This window comes from Gymnoscopelus braueri (assembly GCF_963280865.1).
Source record: "Gymnoscopelus braueri genome assembly, chromosome: 24".
NCBI classification, from domain to species: domain Eukaryota; kingdom Metazoa; phylum Chordata; class Actinopteri; order Myctophiformes; family Myctophidae; genus Gymnoscopelus; species Gymnoscopelus braueri.
The window spans coordinates 22425541-22442285 of NC_137626.1; the positions used below are offsets into that span (position 1 = coordinate 22425541).

Genomic DNA, 16745 nt, shown 5'->3' on the forward strand with positions numbered 1-16745 from the left:
GACATGATCCACCCCAACACCACTTCCTGCACACTAACATCGGCTAACACACGTCTATGACATGACATCCTGGCCATCACTCTCTTAGCATACTAGACTTACAGGACCACAATGGGAACAAGCCCTTAGGGCTTTTTGTGTTATCCTTTCAGTGTCGTTGTATAATCGTACCACTGTACTATTTGCTGTTAATAAAGTATTCAATCAATCAATCAATCAATCATCCTCCTGACTCACCAAGCAGTGGAATGACCCCCCAGGCAGGACCTAAAAACTCACCTCTTCTGATCGTACCTAACCCCCTAGCACTCCTCATTCCTTGCAGCACTTCTTGTTGCCTATTTTTTGATCAATGCTAGTTATACTACAGATGTTGGTTACTTGTTCACATATATGTATGGTAGATTAGCCATATATGGTTTCCTTGTCCACAAATGGTAAGAATAATATTTGAATAGCCTGTTGTTTAGACAGCCTAGTTACTTTGTAGCACTTAATTGACTCTATTTACAGTATGAGACCATTTATCCTGGCGTTGCCATTTGTTCTGATCTTGTACTTTGTAATTCGCTCTGGATAAGAGTGTCTTCTAAATGCCTTAATTGTAAAACCCATGTGAAAGATGAGAGAGAGGGAGAGAGGGAAAGAGAGAGAGAGATTGATCCTCAGCTTAGAATGAGTGATGGCAGTCTGGTTGCTATAGTAACATAATGGAGCTTGAAACAGCCTTACATAAGGGACACCGCTGCTTCAAGTGGTTACTGTTCCAATCATACACTTCTTTGACACATACACTGTGTGTGTGTGTGTGTGTGTGTGTGTGTGTGTGTGTGTGTGTGTGTGTGTGTGTGTGTGTGTGTGTGTGTGTGTGTGTGTGTGTGTGTGTGTGTGTGTGTGTGTGTGCACGCGTTCGTGCGCCTGTTGGCTTTGATGATAATGAGGTAGAGAGAACCAGGCTCTCTGAAGGGAACTCTCTATACCACCTCAAACACACTTCAACGAGGAAAATGGATCTGCATTCATGTTTGTGTGTGTGTGTGTGTGTGTGTGTGTGTGTGTGTGTGTGTGTGTGTGTGTGTGTGTGTGTGTGTGTGTGTGTGTGTGTGTGTGTGTGTGTGTGTGTGTGTGTGTGTGTGTGTGCGTGTGCGTGCTCTTGTGACGATAAAGGACTTCTATCCCAAGGATAGAAAGATGGGGAAAATGTTCAAGGTGACAATGAGCTGTTTTAGGCGTCTGGTCCTAGGATTGTCATTAAAAAAAGGTCAGGTTAAGGCGACAGTGAATGAATGAATGTATTCAATAGAAATGAATAGAAATCATCAGTGCCCATACCCTAGGTGGGGTTGGTGAAAGGGCCTTTCTGTGTGGAGTTTGCATGTTCTCCCCGTGTCTCCTAGGGTAGGTACCCTCACAAAAACATGCAGTAATCCTGGTCACTATACTGCCTCCCCCTGGCCAGCCGGGGCGCCTGATGGAGGGGATCGGGAACTGGTTGGAATAACGTGTTCCTTCCACGCGCTACGTCCAACCAGGGAAACTCTCCCCTGTCAGGTGACAAGAAGGTCAGTTGGCTCTCATGCATTGAAGGAGGCATGAGCTCGGCCCTGGCCTCCCTAGGTTGGCAGAGGGAAGGTAGTGCCCAGGATTACATAGACAATTGGCACTGGGTGTAAAAAATAGGGTTACAAAATCGCGGGATAAAAATTTAAGTTTAGAAATGAATATAAATCCCCTCACAAATAGTGGTTGCGAACGCGGGAGGAGGCGCGGCGAAGCCGCGCCTCCGACCAAGTGGAGCTTACTATGTAACCCTGCTTGGGTTGTGTCTCTGTGTCTCTGTGTGCATCATATCTCTGTGTCTCTGTGTGCATCATATCTCTGTCTGTGTCTCTGTGTGCACTGCCTGCTTGCAGCTCCTCTGAGATAAGTAAATGTCCAATTTAGACGTACCATACATCAAATGAAAGGTCTTTGAAAACTGAACACACCTGTCAAGGTTGCGTTTAAGCCCGCCCCTTCCCCCGGAAGCCACGCCCCGGAGAAGGCTCCTAAAAACTCCCCATTGAAACCCCATGTTAAATGAAAAGTGCCCGAATCGCTCTGAAACTTTTTCTACCCCCCCTAAGTGGGGGTCTACGAACAAATACTTCGATTTTGGCTCCGCCCCCCGGAAGTGGGTGAAACAGGCACTTCAAACACTTTGTTGAATTGTTCAAAAACATTCCAAGTTTTTTTTTGGTGAATTTGTATTTTTCTAAGATGCTCCTTTTAACGCAGATTTAAAAAAAAAAAAAAAAAAAAAAGTTTATTGGTTACTTTTTTTTAAATATTTTTTTTCATTATTTTTTTTCTTTTTTTGCGTTCGCTTACCGCGTTCGCGCGTCTTACTTGTAATACAACTGTGTGTGTGTGTGTGTGTGTGTGTGTGTGTGTGTGTGTGTGTGTGTGTGTGTGTGTGTGTGTGTGTGTGTGTGTGTGTGTGTGTGTGTGTGTGTGTGTGTGTGTGTGTGTGTGTGTGTGTGTGTGTGCGCGTGTGCGCGTGTGCGTGTGTGTGTGTGTGTGTGTGTGTGTGTGTGTGAGAGATAGAGTGTATTTAACAGATAACAGACTATAACTCGTTGCTGTTTTCATGGAATGAATCAAAGAGATTTAAACTTTTTGTCTGTCGGCTGTGTCTGATAATGCATGGAAAGCCTAAGCTTGTTTTTCATTTTATAATTGGCAGATTTTCATTGGGAGATAAGTTCTCAAACTGGTTCTGTTAATTTGCTTTCCCTCCACATCCCCCATCACACTCCTTCCTTTACCTATCCTTTTTTCTCTGTCTTTCTCACACTCTCTCTCTCTCTCAGAATCAGAATCAGAATCAGTTTTATTGTCACATCACAGGTTTACAAGGTAAAAAAGTGGGTGAAATTCTTTTTTGTACATCGTTCCCATCGCAACGTTAGTTTCCATAGAAAGAAGAGGGGGGGGGGAGAAGAAGAGGGTGGGGGGTAAGTGGGAAGGAGATCAAAACAAGAGAGCAACAGAAGGCCAGACAAGTTATCTACATATTTACAAATTACCTGAGATAATAAAAACTAAAAAAAAAAAAAAAAAAAAACTAAACTAAGGTGCCTGAGTATAGCAGCAATGTATTGTATACTGTGCATGTTATACTTATACTGTGCATGATAGACAATGGACGTTAAGGTGCTTAGAGGAAAAGGAGCACAATAAAAAAACCCAAAAAAAGTCAGTGCGTTATACAAGGGATTAAGGTGCAAAAGGTCAGTGCGTGTCCACCTAGAGTGGACTGACCCTAGTATAATCCGCATGTAGCTCCATGAGGGAGTGCAACAAAAAGTCATTTGTACCTGGTGTAGTCCACAGGTGTGTCCGAGGGGGGGCTAAAGTCCATGTCATTGTCCCTGGTATAATCCACAGGTGTGTTCAGGAAGAGCCAGAAAAAGTCTGCGCTGCCTGTTGTCAGGCTGCTGAACAAGGCCTATGCCTCATTCAGGCTTATGCCCCATTCAGCATTCTGACAGCAGCCGGATTGAAACTACACCAGTACCTGGTGGTGGAACTCTTGATACTGCGGTAGAGCCCCTTGCCCGGTCGCGGTCGTTGTAGGGGGTTGAACAGTCTGTGACTTGGGTGGTGCTTGTCCTTGATGATGCGCTTGGCTTTGACCACGCACCGCTTTTTGTACAGTTCCTGGAGCGCTGGGAGCTCGATTCCCATTATCCGCTCTGCCGATCGCACTACTCGTTGTAGGCTGATCTTTTCTCGGGCAGTGCAGTTCCCGTACCAGGCCGTGACACAGCCTGTTAGGATGCCTTCGACAGAACTGTTGTAGTATAGCCTGAGGATGCGACGTCCTACTCCGAGCTTCTTCAGGCGGCGGAGCCAGTACAGTCGCTGCTGAGCCTTTTTCCTCACGTGTGTGGAGTGCGTCTCCCATTTGAGGTCCTCCTCGATGTGTACTCCGAGGAACTTGAACTCGCTGACCCTTTCCACTGCAGCACCGTCGATGAGGATGGGCGCATGGTCTCTCCGCGGCCTCCTGAAGTCCACGATCAGTTCTTTGGTCTTGTCGACGTTAAGAGAGAGGTTGTTCTCCCGGCACCAGTGTGCTAGTGATTTGATCTCCTCTCTGTAGTCAGACTCGTCGTTGTTGACGATTCGGCCTATCACTGTCGTGTCGTCCGCGTACTTTATGATGGTGTTGGAGACATGTGTGGCTATGCAGTCATACGTGTACAGGGAGTAGAGGAGGGGGCTCAGCACGCATCCCTGGGGTGCTCCGGTGTTGAGGGTCAGGGGGTCGGATGTGATGCTGCCCATTCTCACCACCTGATGTCGGTTGGACAAGAAGTCCTGTATCCAGTCGCACATGCTTGGGTGTAGCCTCTCTCTCTCTCTCTCTCTCTCTCTGAATGACACAGACATACAGTACTAGCAGGAACACATAATGACATCTCGCTAAGTTAAATCCCTTTAATTGCGTAGCACTACAGAACACAGTGTCAATTTACATATTTCATTAGCTCTGGCTTTGAACCTGCTCTGTTTTGCGCTATTCAGTGGCTTCAGAATGGATTCATGGATCATATCTCAAATAGACTGTATAACTACTACTACTACTAATATATAAATGCTCCAAATATACTCCTCCAAATGTAGTGTAGTAATTTATTAACCACTTTCAACCTGGCATCCCTATTTTGTTATTATATTTGGTATTATGTTATTATAGGCAAAATGTTTTAGAAATTAAAACAATTTACAAAACAGCAAAAAGCTACAAGCTGACGACGCATCATTGTTGTGATTTTGGTTGACCATACATATGGTCCCTAAGAGTCTCCATCTATAAGGGTGGTGGTGAGTGAAGGTTTCTGTTGAGACACACGCGCGGAGAACCAGTTGACACCAGGCAGTATCACAAGACAAGCTCTAAAGTTTAATACACACATAGAATATATACAGTATTGTACAGTGGACACATGACGTGACCAGAAGATATGGAACAAGGACAAGAACAGAAAGGATAGGAATAGAACATACATCTTGTATCATTGTGCACAGACGTCAGTCTCTCTGAGAAAGTACTTGATGGTCATCGTATCACGGATATCAATATGCTTACGTAGATGCACACGTGTGTGCTGGGTCAAGGTCAAGCAGATGAAGTCATAAATCATGACAATCATGATGCATTGTGAACTTGTAGATTGGCTTTTTGTCGTACTACAAAATAGGGCATAAGTTGTTAAATAGATTAAGTCGTAGCAGTATCCATCAATAGCATTACATGAAATGATTAGTCCATACTCCATACATACTGTACTGGTTAGACTGAAACGTCTGCAGGTTCGAGTTCCCACTGCAGGCGTTGACCCTGCGTTTTCCTCTCACTATCGCCCTGGAAAATAACCTAAGCGAACGTAGGGGTTGTGTGTTTTTTTTCTCATGCTTGCTGCAACACCATTGGACTTCAGAGATGAATGTTTATAAAAGACTTCTGGAGCCCGTCAATCCTGGTGGGGAGCAAACAGTCAATGCTGGATAGATACAGGTGGGGAGCACACAGTCAATGCTGGATAGATAGATACAGGTGGGGAGCACACAGTCAATGCTGGATAGATGCAAGGTGGGAAGCATGCATTACAGTCAACGCTGGATAGATGGGGGCGGGGAGCAGGCATTACAGACGTCAGAAGTGCAGAGGATGTATCGATGCAGACATGTGTAGAAGTGCAGTTCACTGCTGTAAGCTTCTGTCTCTTCAGAAACACAATTTATGCCCTTGAAGCAGAGAGCAGAGTCTCGTTGACATGAAATTTACATATGCAAAATTCAATTACAGATGGCTAATTAGCTGGCAGTTTCATTTATCATTCATGGCAGACCAGGGGATGCGCGTGTGTGTGTGTGTGTGTGTGTGTGTGTGTGTGTGTGTGTGTGTGTGTGTGTGTGTGTGTGTGTGTGTGTGTGTGTGTGTGTGTGTGTGTGTGTGTGTGTGTGTGTGTGTGTGTGTGCGTGTGCGTGTGCGTGCGCGCGTAGGTCTGTAGGTTTGTGAGCGTGCATAATGTGTTAGTGTCATTTTTCTTCCAGGCAGACAGTCTTCCATGCACGCGACTCTGAGTCTGTGTCCCAATATTGGTCTGTCTGTCTTTCTGCCCACCTGTCCGTCCGTCCCTGCGTCTGCCTGACTGACTGCCTGTCCTAATTTCAATGTGACTGTCTATATGTCTGTCTTGCCTGATAATCATGTTATTTCACGGTGCTTCCTGTAGACTCCATGGAAAATGAGAGATGTTATCTCTTGCTCTGTCTCTCTTTGTCTCTCTTCTCTCTCTCTCTCTCTCTCTCTCTCTCTCTCTCTCTCTCTCTCTCTCTCTCTCTCTCTCTCTCTCTTCTGCCTATCACCTGCCCTTCTTCGGGTTAATTTTCTGCCTCAGTGCGTCCCTTTTGAGGCCAATCAGCAGGCAGACCCCTGATTCGTCGCCGTACCTTCTGTGACTATTGTGAACGTTCACGGTCACGAGAGATACTTCATTTCACATCCAAAGTCATACTGTGGCCTTTGCCAATGCTATTCATTGAGTTGATTAACTGTAATGTGGTGCTGGAATAGTTTTGTCCTCTTTCTACCCTCAGAGTAACATCACAATGTCATATAAAGAGGCTTGCACAATGGATGAACAAAGGGCAATACTTAATTGAAGATATACACAGGTGTGACAAAGTATGCATGCACATGTACTGTATAGCTAGTATGTGTCTGCGTACGCTATGTGTTCGTACTGTATGTTCATAGGACGGTCCATCAGCTAAATGCTGTCAGTTAATGGCCTTCATTTTGTGCACCTTTAAGTACCCCCTTGTGTGCTTCATAGTATACCAAATAATCACTGTAATAGGGAATTAACAATTACTGCTGACCATTTTCCAAAACGTACGTTGTTTTCGCTCCTGTGAGTCTGTCTGTCTGTCTGTCTGCCTGTCCGTCTGTGAACAGCTAATCTCGGGCACTGCTGGCGTGCGTGACAGAATCTCCACTCCAAATGTTTCAAATCAGCCTGATATCGTGCCATCCTGAGGCAGATTATTTGCTAAACAAATTTGTGCGATTACTCCTACAGATTTTGTCCACAACTCACCAAAATCGGTACACCTTATGTCTGTAGTCACGTGATCAAGATATATCTGTCAGATTTATTCAGATTCCATAATTGGTCTTACCTCAGGAATGGAACATTCTTATTTTCTTGTTGGCCATAAAGCTCTTCTTCTCATTTATCTACTCTACTAATCAGCCAAACGTACCTCTCTCTCTCTCTCTCTCTCCTTTATGTGGACATAGATGAATTGTGTGAGTGTGTTTGTGCCACGTGATACTGTGCATACTGTAGATAACACAGATGTGCAGTGCAGTCACTAAAATGTGACAAAAGGATGGATGAATGGCTAGATAAAGGCAACGGAGGGATTAATAATGATGAGCAAATGAACACATGGAATGGAATGAATGGAGAGAAGATGCAATAATCACCAGGCTTAGACACTGTGCAGTAAATCAATGACTCAGTAATGATCCGACGCGCCGCCTCTTCTTTCTATAAATCTTTTATTCAATAGTACTGTATATTTTCTCTGTGTGTATACAATGGACTGGACACAAACTGTACAGTGCAGACAAACTCATTTTGCATAATACAGTATGTATGTAAAGATAAACTGTACATCTGTTGACTGACAGAGAGCGAACCTCTTAAAGCAGAGCACCAGGGCGACATCGCGGCTCTCCTCCCGCCAACATGGGTTCACGTCCTCTCAGAACGTGACTGGAGACCTCCACGTCCATATCACATGCAGTCTGCGTCAGTCATTCTCAGCCAGCGGGTCAGGGCCCCAATAGTGTGTCATGATGAAACGTTCTGAGAACACGTTCACAGACAATCGCTGTCATAAAGGACTATTGTCATTGTATTCAATATTCTCGTCTCCTGACTTATATTAGGATTGGACAGCGCAAAGGCAATTGAGAACCACTGCTGTTTGTTACTTGTTTTTTGTATATTTCCAGACTCCAGCTGCCCCAATTTCTTCTGTAACAGCATGAAGCCCACAGTAACTTGCAGAGACAACACTTTGTCCCCCTGAGAGAGAGAGAGAGAAAGACAAAACCCATCGCTGCAAGAAAGAGCTTTAGTTTGTCTTATGTGACTTGTTAGCGGCTGTTGTTCACTGATGTTACCTGGCCTCAACCAACAGAACATTAGCTGAGTACTGTATGAGCATGAGCTCATACTGTGCTAGCACAATATCTGATGCTCTTGTTTTTGCAGCGATGGATTAGGCTTTTCAGACAAGTGTGGCTCTTGTTTCAATTCAGTTCATTTATTGTCATCATGTATAGCAAGTACACACAACGGAATTAAAAAGAATCAACAGGGAACAGTACAACATGTGAAACAAAAATACATACAAATTTGTGTTGCTATTAAACCCTTAAAAGTCCTATATAATTAGTTGTACAACGAATAATGAAAGTAGTCGATCTACAAGCTTACAACATGTCACAATGCGCGCTTGTCGATCGTCTAGTTTCACCATTTTTGAAAAACCTTGAACGTTTTTGGAACCTATTGGACATGATAACCAGACATCACGTACCTACGCGATGCCTGGTTGAAAGTGGTTAAAAACCAAGGGTTTGAGATCTTATCCATCCAGGTGCTGTATAGAGTAACACTGGAGTCTGTGAACATCACACGTGCTCCTGCCATTGCAACCCCCCCCCCCCCCCACTGGTGCTGTGCTTTAAAGGTTCATATAGTTTTGATAACACATACAGTAGCCTACATTACCACATGCATATCCCCGTCACCTTTCCTCTTGCTAAAACCATGCAACAAGTGACAACCTATAGAGACAAACGGAGAGAAAGAGGGATAGGAGGAGGGATAGGTGGGTACAGGAGATGCCATCGCCGGCAGCGCGGGGACCAAACAAGCAGAGAGGGAGAACGCGTGCGTACAGAGTTACAGTGAACAGAAGACTAAAGATCAAAGGATAATTCAAACCTAATGAAATGGCCGTATATCCTCGCTGTCGGGCAGAACCTTGTATATCCACATTGCAATTTTTTATGTTGAATAGTTTTTAAATATATAATTTTAAAACATTTGCAAATTAAAGCCCTACTTTGTACAAGAGTGTTGCGCACAAGTTGCTTACCTTGTAGATCAGCTATTTTTGCTACTTTTGCCAAGCGGTTAAGTCTGTGTGGGTTTTACAAATATTGAACCGATGAAAAAGTATTAACAAGAGCTTGTGACTAAATAATAACTACGGATCCATTGGAACGCAGGTTCTTTTTCCCATTTCCTGAAAAGTTACGGTTTTGGACATACAAGGCTTCCGCCCGACAACGATGATATTTTGTCTGAGAGAGAGCGTTTGAGTGTGTTGGGAATGCGTTAACAAGGACCAGAAAGAGAACAGCCATAACGGAAGTAGTCTCTGTTCTATAAAGACACAGTGTTCAATATTGACATGATGGCGGTAAAGGTAAAATGAGAGAAACCACGTTTCGAGTACAGTGGCACCATGTTTGGAGTACAGTGGTAGCCATCATGTTGCCTCCACATCAGTGGTGGAAAGTAACTAAGTACATTTACTTAAGTACTGTACTTAAGTACAATTTTGAGGTATTTGTACTTTACTTGAGAATTTCCAATTTCCTATACTTTTACATCTCAGAGGCAAATATTGTACTTTTACTCCACTACAATGATTTGAAAACTTTAGTTACTAGTTACTTTGCAGATATAAATTATTACATAATAAAACATTCATTAACCACTTTAGCCCTATTTTATACATAGGCTATTTGAAAATAGCCGATCTACAAGCTCACAACGCGTCGCAAAGCGACGCGTTGTGAGCTTGTAGATCTGCTATTTTCAAACATTTTAGTACTTTTACTTTTGGTACTTTAAGTGCATTTTGATGCCAATACTTTTGTACTTTTACTCAAGTAATTTTTTGATTCTGGACTTTTACTTGTAACAGAGTATTTTTATTTTGCGGTATTGGTACTTTTACTTAAGTAAAGAATTTGAGTACTTTTTCCACCACTGCTCCACATGCATCTGTCACGAGTCCACCCTTCAGTCTAATACTGTTGCCGTGGTTCTTCGACCATTGTTCTATGCACAATTGTCCTAAACAGCTCATCTTTGGGAGGTGAAGCTACAGAGCTGCTGTGGTTCACGCAGTGAAACGACACGTCACTTCTTCAAGGTGTACCGTCTCATCTGTCTCCAGAACCAAAGTGTTACAAGTAGAGAAACAGAACCGCGATCTGAATTGGACTAGATTCCTATGATAGTTCCATTTTCTAATTAGGTTAGGTCTACTCAGTCTGAACCAAATGTTGGCTATCCCATATTTGTAGCCCTAGGGTCTGACTTTAACCAGCTGTGTGAATTAAATCACCTTTAGGAGACAGCAGTAGTTGTTGGGTTGTTGTTTGATTCAGTAGCTGTGGCCACCAGCAGCTTAGGAACACATTTGTAACAGTGTTTTAGGAGACCTCGCTATGTCTTCTCATCTACAAGGGAGCTATCATTACAGCTTTGGAAAGTGCTACTGTACATATTATGTGGTGGCACGTTTCACAGGAACCCAACAGGCCTAACAAGCTATGTCTATTCAAGTGGAACAACATAACAGCAGCCAACCGTACATTCTCCTCTGAGGCCAGGTCCTCTGGCTGACTCAGTCATATTCCATTCCCATCTCTGATTTTGGGTTGCCAGATAATTGGAACCATTTACAACCATACCAACAAATAGTTGGTCCAATCCAACAAGCCCATTGTCCTCGATCATTTTGCTGACTGAAGCTGTCAAAGATCTCTGGGAAAGACTCTGCCTTTGGATAGCCAACTAGTATGGAGTATGTAAATAATAAAGAATTGCTACGTGGATAGTTATCATATGTTAAATTCAGGGCAATGTTCTACCTTTTAGTAACTAAGACAAATGGTAACATTCGCCATAAATGACCAGTAAACAATTCTAATTCCACATTTATTTACCGAGGCACAACATGGATGTCTACTAGACTTCTTCCTCCTTCCAGCAAAGTCTTTGCAACGATACCACGTGGACAGAGGACAGAGTCATGAATCTCCTGGCTTCAAGACTTCGATTTTCAAGGAGCCTGGAGTTTTAGCATTTAGCAACAGGGTTCCCTGGCTCTCACATCTGGGGTTCAAGTAGAGATGGGAGCAGCATCCCATCAGATTAACTTCATCCCAGGCTAGGGTTCCACCAAGCAGATGTTCACTGATAATCACTCTTTGCTGGCCAAGTGCCATTGCTAAAAACTCAGTATCGATGTCTGTTCTCCCAGGCTAGGCTACATTATTTTCACAAGTAAAATCACCGATACTACATTTGCACAGACATTACAACAGCTGATCTACTCCAATGGCATACTATCATCTGACACATCTGTAAGGTCATTCAAAGATGAACTTTTCAGCATTGAGCAAGTGGAATTTTATTGGCTCTTGTTTTTTTTCCTGCTATTTAACACAACAAATACATTGACTTGAGGCAGACGCCAACAGCTAGCCAGTACTGGACCAGCAAAAGGCGTTCAATCTCAGATAACCATGACATGGTTATGTCACCATCAAAGGCACTTCCAGGACGAAAACAGAGGCCTTGAGACGCACTGTTTTGTAGGACAAAAAGCTGAATGTAGGTCAACACACAGACAGTGAGATACTGAGGGACACTGGGATACACTGACACATCAGAGAACAACAGTGCTGGATCCTTCTCTTCATATATACTAATCATGAACATAATGCCCTGATTGTCATTTGTCACAGATACTAATATTGAGGCTGCAGTCACAGTATATATCTCTCTATATATCATTCAGCATCTCATCAGTAGTAATACGACCATCTACAGTACACCCCATCCTCTACCAGTATATAACCACGTTTAAAGTCTTGAGAGGATTCGACCCAAAACAGTCCTCTAGTCTACGCGGCAAAGAAAGCAAATAGACGCAGAAGTATCAACACTATTCACACAATGGTAGTTTTGCTTTTACATACCGTACGGTAACAGCAAAAATGTGAATAATGGTCAATGTTGTACACAGTGACAGACCCAACAAGCCTTCAACAACATGGGAATCCACCCTGTGTGGATATTTGTAGTGTACCTTGTAGTGTATTGTTTTGTTTCATTCATGCCATTTGTTTATGTGATTTGTCTTCATTCACATTGTGTTGGCTCTGTGGTTTGAGCACGTATCACGTATTCAACTCCACTACAGCCATGGTTACCATACTGCTTTTCTTTGTCTTTTACAGAACAATGGTGTTGTTTTTTATTACCAGTGGCCCAAGTAATACAAATTAAAGGCTATTGTGCGAACTAATCTGATTTACCCTGTTCTCGGTTCACTTAACCAGCTAGCGTAGAATTAACCCTGTGTTGTGTGTTACGAGTGCTTTGGAATGGGATGGACTTGGAATGAAAATGAATTTAGACCAACAGCTTCTTTGGCAACCAGTCACTTCCAGTCACTTCCTGATAACCCAGCTTTAAAAAAAAAGAAAGAGAAATATGGAGCAAATGGCTGGGAACCTATAGGTTTCTAAATACGCTGAGCTGACAGGGGACCAGAAGATGCCAGGATTTTAAATGTTATTATTGAGTGAATATCGGGGGTTCATAGTGATACACCATCACAGGACCCAGAATTTCCAAGCAGCTTCCAGGCTGCTACTCCTGTAACAACATACTAGTACTGTGACACTTTGATACCTCAAACGAACACGATACAGTCATGTCTCCGTTGCTGCTACGAATGAGGGAAACGACAGTAAAATCAGCGACAGTCTCTGCATTTAACATTAGGACACAGCAAACTGCAAATACTGACATAACAGCTGAGCTACTCAACATCGTGATGCTAGAACACGTTTACTGGACACGCCTGGTTAGCTTTTCCTCCACCTAGCTACACTTGAGTATGTTTCATATATAAAAGCATTAGACAGGGAACAGAAAGATAACAGAACATCACACGGAAATAGGGAGAAAGAGAGGTAGAGATAGGAGAGGATGTCATTTTTGTTTAGTGTCTGTACAGCAACCAATGCAGATAATCAATAGTGCATTTGTGTCGAGAGCAAAAACCAGCCAACAGGCAGTTAATAGCGATAATGAAAAGACAAAGATACTATAAAGTATTTGGTAATTAGTCCACTGCAAGACCTTTCTATACTGCAATTTGTAAGGATTAACAGCGTTCAAGTTCAAGACCTATTGGCCTCGCGTGAAATGTACCGCACCTGCTCTTGTCATGCACATTCCATTGCAGCATGTTATACAAACTTGTAATAAGTTAATGGATCAACAATTGAAATGATGGTTCTTGATTTAAATCAGCTGAAAAAAATTGCTTCGCTTTTTTCTTTCTTTTCTTCTTTTCTTTCTTTTTTTCTCATTTTCACCGTTACTTTTAATCGAGTAACAGGAATTGTTGTCACGTTTTGGTTCACTTTGTTCACTTGTTGCTACAACACTAGAGAGACATGTAAACAGTAGGAATGAGTGAGAAAATTAGAAAGACTCAAATGGCGGAATTTAGGTGTGTGTGTGTGTGTGTGTGTGTGTGTGTGTGTGTGTGTGTGTGTGTGTGTGTGTGTGTGTGTGTGTGTGTGTGTGTGTGTGTGTGTGTGTGTGTGTGTGTGTGTGTGTGTGTGTGTGTGTGTGTGTGTAGCCATCAGCAAGCAAGGCTACTTTGGAAAGGAAAAGAAAAGTCTTACTGGAGAGGAGGAAAAAACAGAGGAGCCTCATTCTCACAGATTGTCACAGAAACAATACCAATGAGGACTAGTTTGTTTGTGTTTAAAAAACAAAAAGGCATTCCGTTATCACCTAGGGTGGGTGTTTCGTCTCACTGTCCGAGTTCCAGTTTAGCTGGCGTTATGCCTAATTTACATTCCGTCACATGATGGTGTCGCTCGCTAACAGCACAACTCGATGCGTTCAGTTGTTAGCGTGAAAATAAGTAATTTCCGGCGAGCAACACCGTCGTGCAACAAAGCATAAATCAGGCTTCAGCTGGCTTTGAAGTGACTCAGCTACTTTTCCTCTTCCTCGTTCCCCTGCTGTATCTTCCTCCTCTTCCCCTGGCCACCAATTGGAGCACTCAGTTTTACATTTTAAATTTTTGTTATTTATTTTTTTCCAACTCTGGCCCTGCCCCCCCAACTGAACTGGATTCGTACAATTGGAGGAAAATGGGGATGCGTCCAGTCCAGGGCCAGAGTGGAATCTTTTTTTTTTTTACATGAGTGCAGCGGTGGGAGGAGTCTCCGGCTACCTGGCATCCGGGTGGCCAGGGGGAGAGGAGGGGGCGGGGTTATGTCTCCTCCTTGTCGGGCTTGTTGACTGGCTTGCCGCCGTTCATGACCACCGGCTCGCTGGTTGTGCTTTTGGACTGCGGGTTGCCGGCGGTGGCGGCAGTGGCGGCAGCGGCGGCAGCCGCCGCGGCTGCCTTAGGGACCTCCCCGACATCATGCAACGACGGCTCTCTGTACATAGCCACTGTGGTGGGGAGGACAGGATGAGATGAGAGGAGGGGTTGGGGGTGGGGGTGGAAGAGAGGGGGCGAAATGGCAGAAGAGAATTAAAGGAAGAAAAGTTACTGTGTGTGTGTGTGTGTGATTTGTAAATACTTTTTTGAGTTTAGGCTTGATTTATACTTGGTTGCACGCCAGTGTCATGCACCCAAAATAGCTATATTTTGTAGATTTGCTATTTTGGGTGTGCTACAGTGGCACACAATTTAACTCAGGGATAGGATTAAAAATCACATTTATAAAATTACCATTCTAACATTTTTAAGTATAGTAATGTGTGTGTGTGTGTGTGTGTGTGTGTGTGTGTGTGTGTGTGTGTGTGTGTGTGTGTGTGTGTGTGTGTGTGTGTGTGTGCGTGTGCGTGCGTGCGTGTGCGTGCGTGTGTGTGTGCACAGCTCTGTATTGTACCTTCTATAGGCTTGGGCAGGAAGTGTGCGGCCGGTTTGGTCTTTTTCACCCTGTTGCCCTTCATGGCCTGTCCGTCTTTGTTGAGGCCCAGGAACCAGGCCCTGCCAGACTCCTGTTGCCTGTACAGCATGGAACTGTAGATCACGTAGTAGTTCTCAAACACTGACTCCTTGAACTTACACTCGGCCGTAAACAACTCCTGGAGAGAGAGAGAGAGAGAGAGAGAGATTGGACACACGTTTTAACGTTGGTGATTTTCATAGCTTCCTAGCTGTGCTGGCAGGCACACGGCAGTTTCAACCACCTGTTGTTATCATGACTGCTTCCCCTGCAGAACGGCAAAACTAAGTGGACAGTGAACGGCAAGCACTGAAAATCATCCTTTTTTCCTTTTTTATATTCAGGTAGACAAAAAGGCTGCTCGAGTAAGCATCTGTCTGGACTGTCTAGAACTTGTGTAATCACAGGAGATGACCTATAAACGTATAGCCTCCAGTTAGATGTGTGTGCTCCCAGATCCTTAAGTCCTCTTCAGCCTTGAATCCTCTCTATTCTTTCAAGTTTATTATTATGTGAACATCCGCATCCAGCACCATCTGTGGCAGCATATTACTGATGGAAGCCTAATCGCCTGTAAATCCAGATCTGCGCTATTCTGTTTGCAAATGTGTCAACGCTGGCGTTTGGTTATGCAGAACACACACTGGCGAGTGATTTCCCTGTGATTCTAGATAGAAAGCCATCAATAGCCCCTCTGTTAAGTCTGCCTGAACAATCTGATCCCAGCGCTTGTGTCCTCATCTATGAGTTGTGCGTCGCGTTGGCTGCTAACAGTACATTTACTAAAGTATTATACTTGAGTACAAATGTGAGGTAATTTTACTTTGAGTATTTCCATTTGTTGATACTTCTGCTACACCACCTCAGAGGCAAATTTTGTACTTTTTACTCCACTAAAAGTATTTGACAGCTTTAGTTACTGCCGATTTTGATAATTAATACAAAACATACATTAACTGATAAATCATGTATTATTGTATTATTATAATTATGTATTATTATGCCCGGCAACAAAAAATAACCCCAACTGTACCAGCTGCAACATTAAAGTGATGAAAACATGATTGCATTACTGATTACAGTCCAATAATATGATCGTGAAATGGACCATTCTGTAATGAGTACTTTGACATTTGGTATGTTTTGATACTTTTGTAGTTTTACTCAAGTAACATTTTCTGCAGGACTACTGCAGAGTATTTAAAAGAAAAACAAAAAACTTAAGTAAAAGTATCAATACTGCAATGTAGACATACTCTGTTACAAGTAAAAGTCCGGAATTAAATATTTACTTGAGTAAAAGTACAAAAGTATTGGCATCAAAATGTACTTGTGTGTAAACGGCTATTTGAAAATAGCCGATCTACAAGTTCACAACACGCTTGTAGATCGGCTATTTCCAAAGTTTACATAGGGCTGAAGTGGTTAATGTATGTTTTGAAATAATAATATAATCAGAATCTACAAAGTAATTAGTAACTAAAGTGTTTAAATAATTGCAGTGGAGTAAGTGCAATATTGGTCTCTGAGATGTAGTGGAGTAGAAGTAAAAGTATAGAAAAATGGAAATACTCCAGTAATAAGTACAGTACTT

At 43.1% G+C, this 16745-nt stretch overlaps 1 protein-coding gene across 2 annotated transcripts in view; it reads right to left on the reverse strand.

Moving 5' to 3' along the window:
• Window positions 1-14463: 14463 nt before the first annotated feature.
• The window catches only part of LOC308080911 (fibroblast growth factor 14-like), a gene marked incomplete at both ends in the record, with an annotated part of 47359 nt that continues 45077 nt past the window's right edge, over window positions 14464-16745 (reverse strand). For both annotated transcript variants that reach the window (XM_080423008.1, XM_080423007.1), the window contains 2 exons: window positions 14464-14648; window positions 15092-15290. In XM_080423008.1, the coding sequence (XP_080279134.1) occupies window positions 14464-14648; window positions 15092-15290 (384 nt within the window). The remainder of the gene's footprint in view (window positions 14649-15091; window positions 15291-16745) is intronic.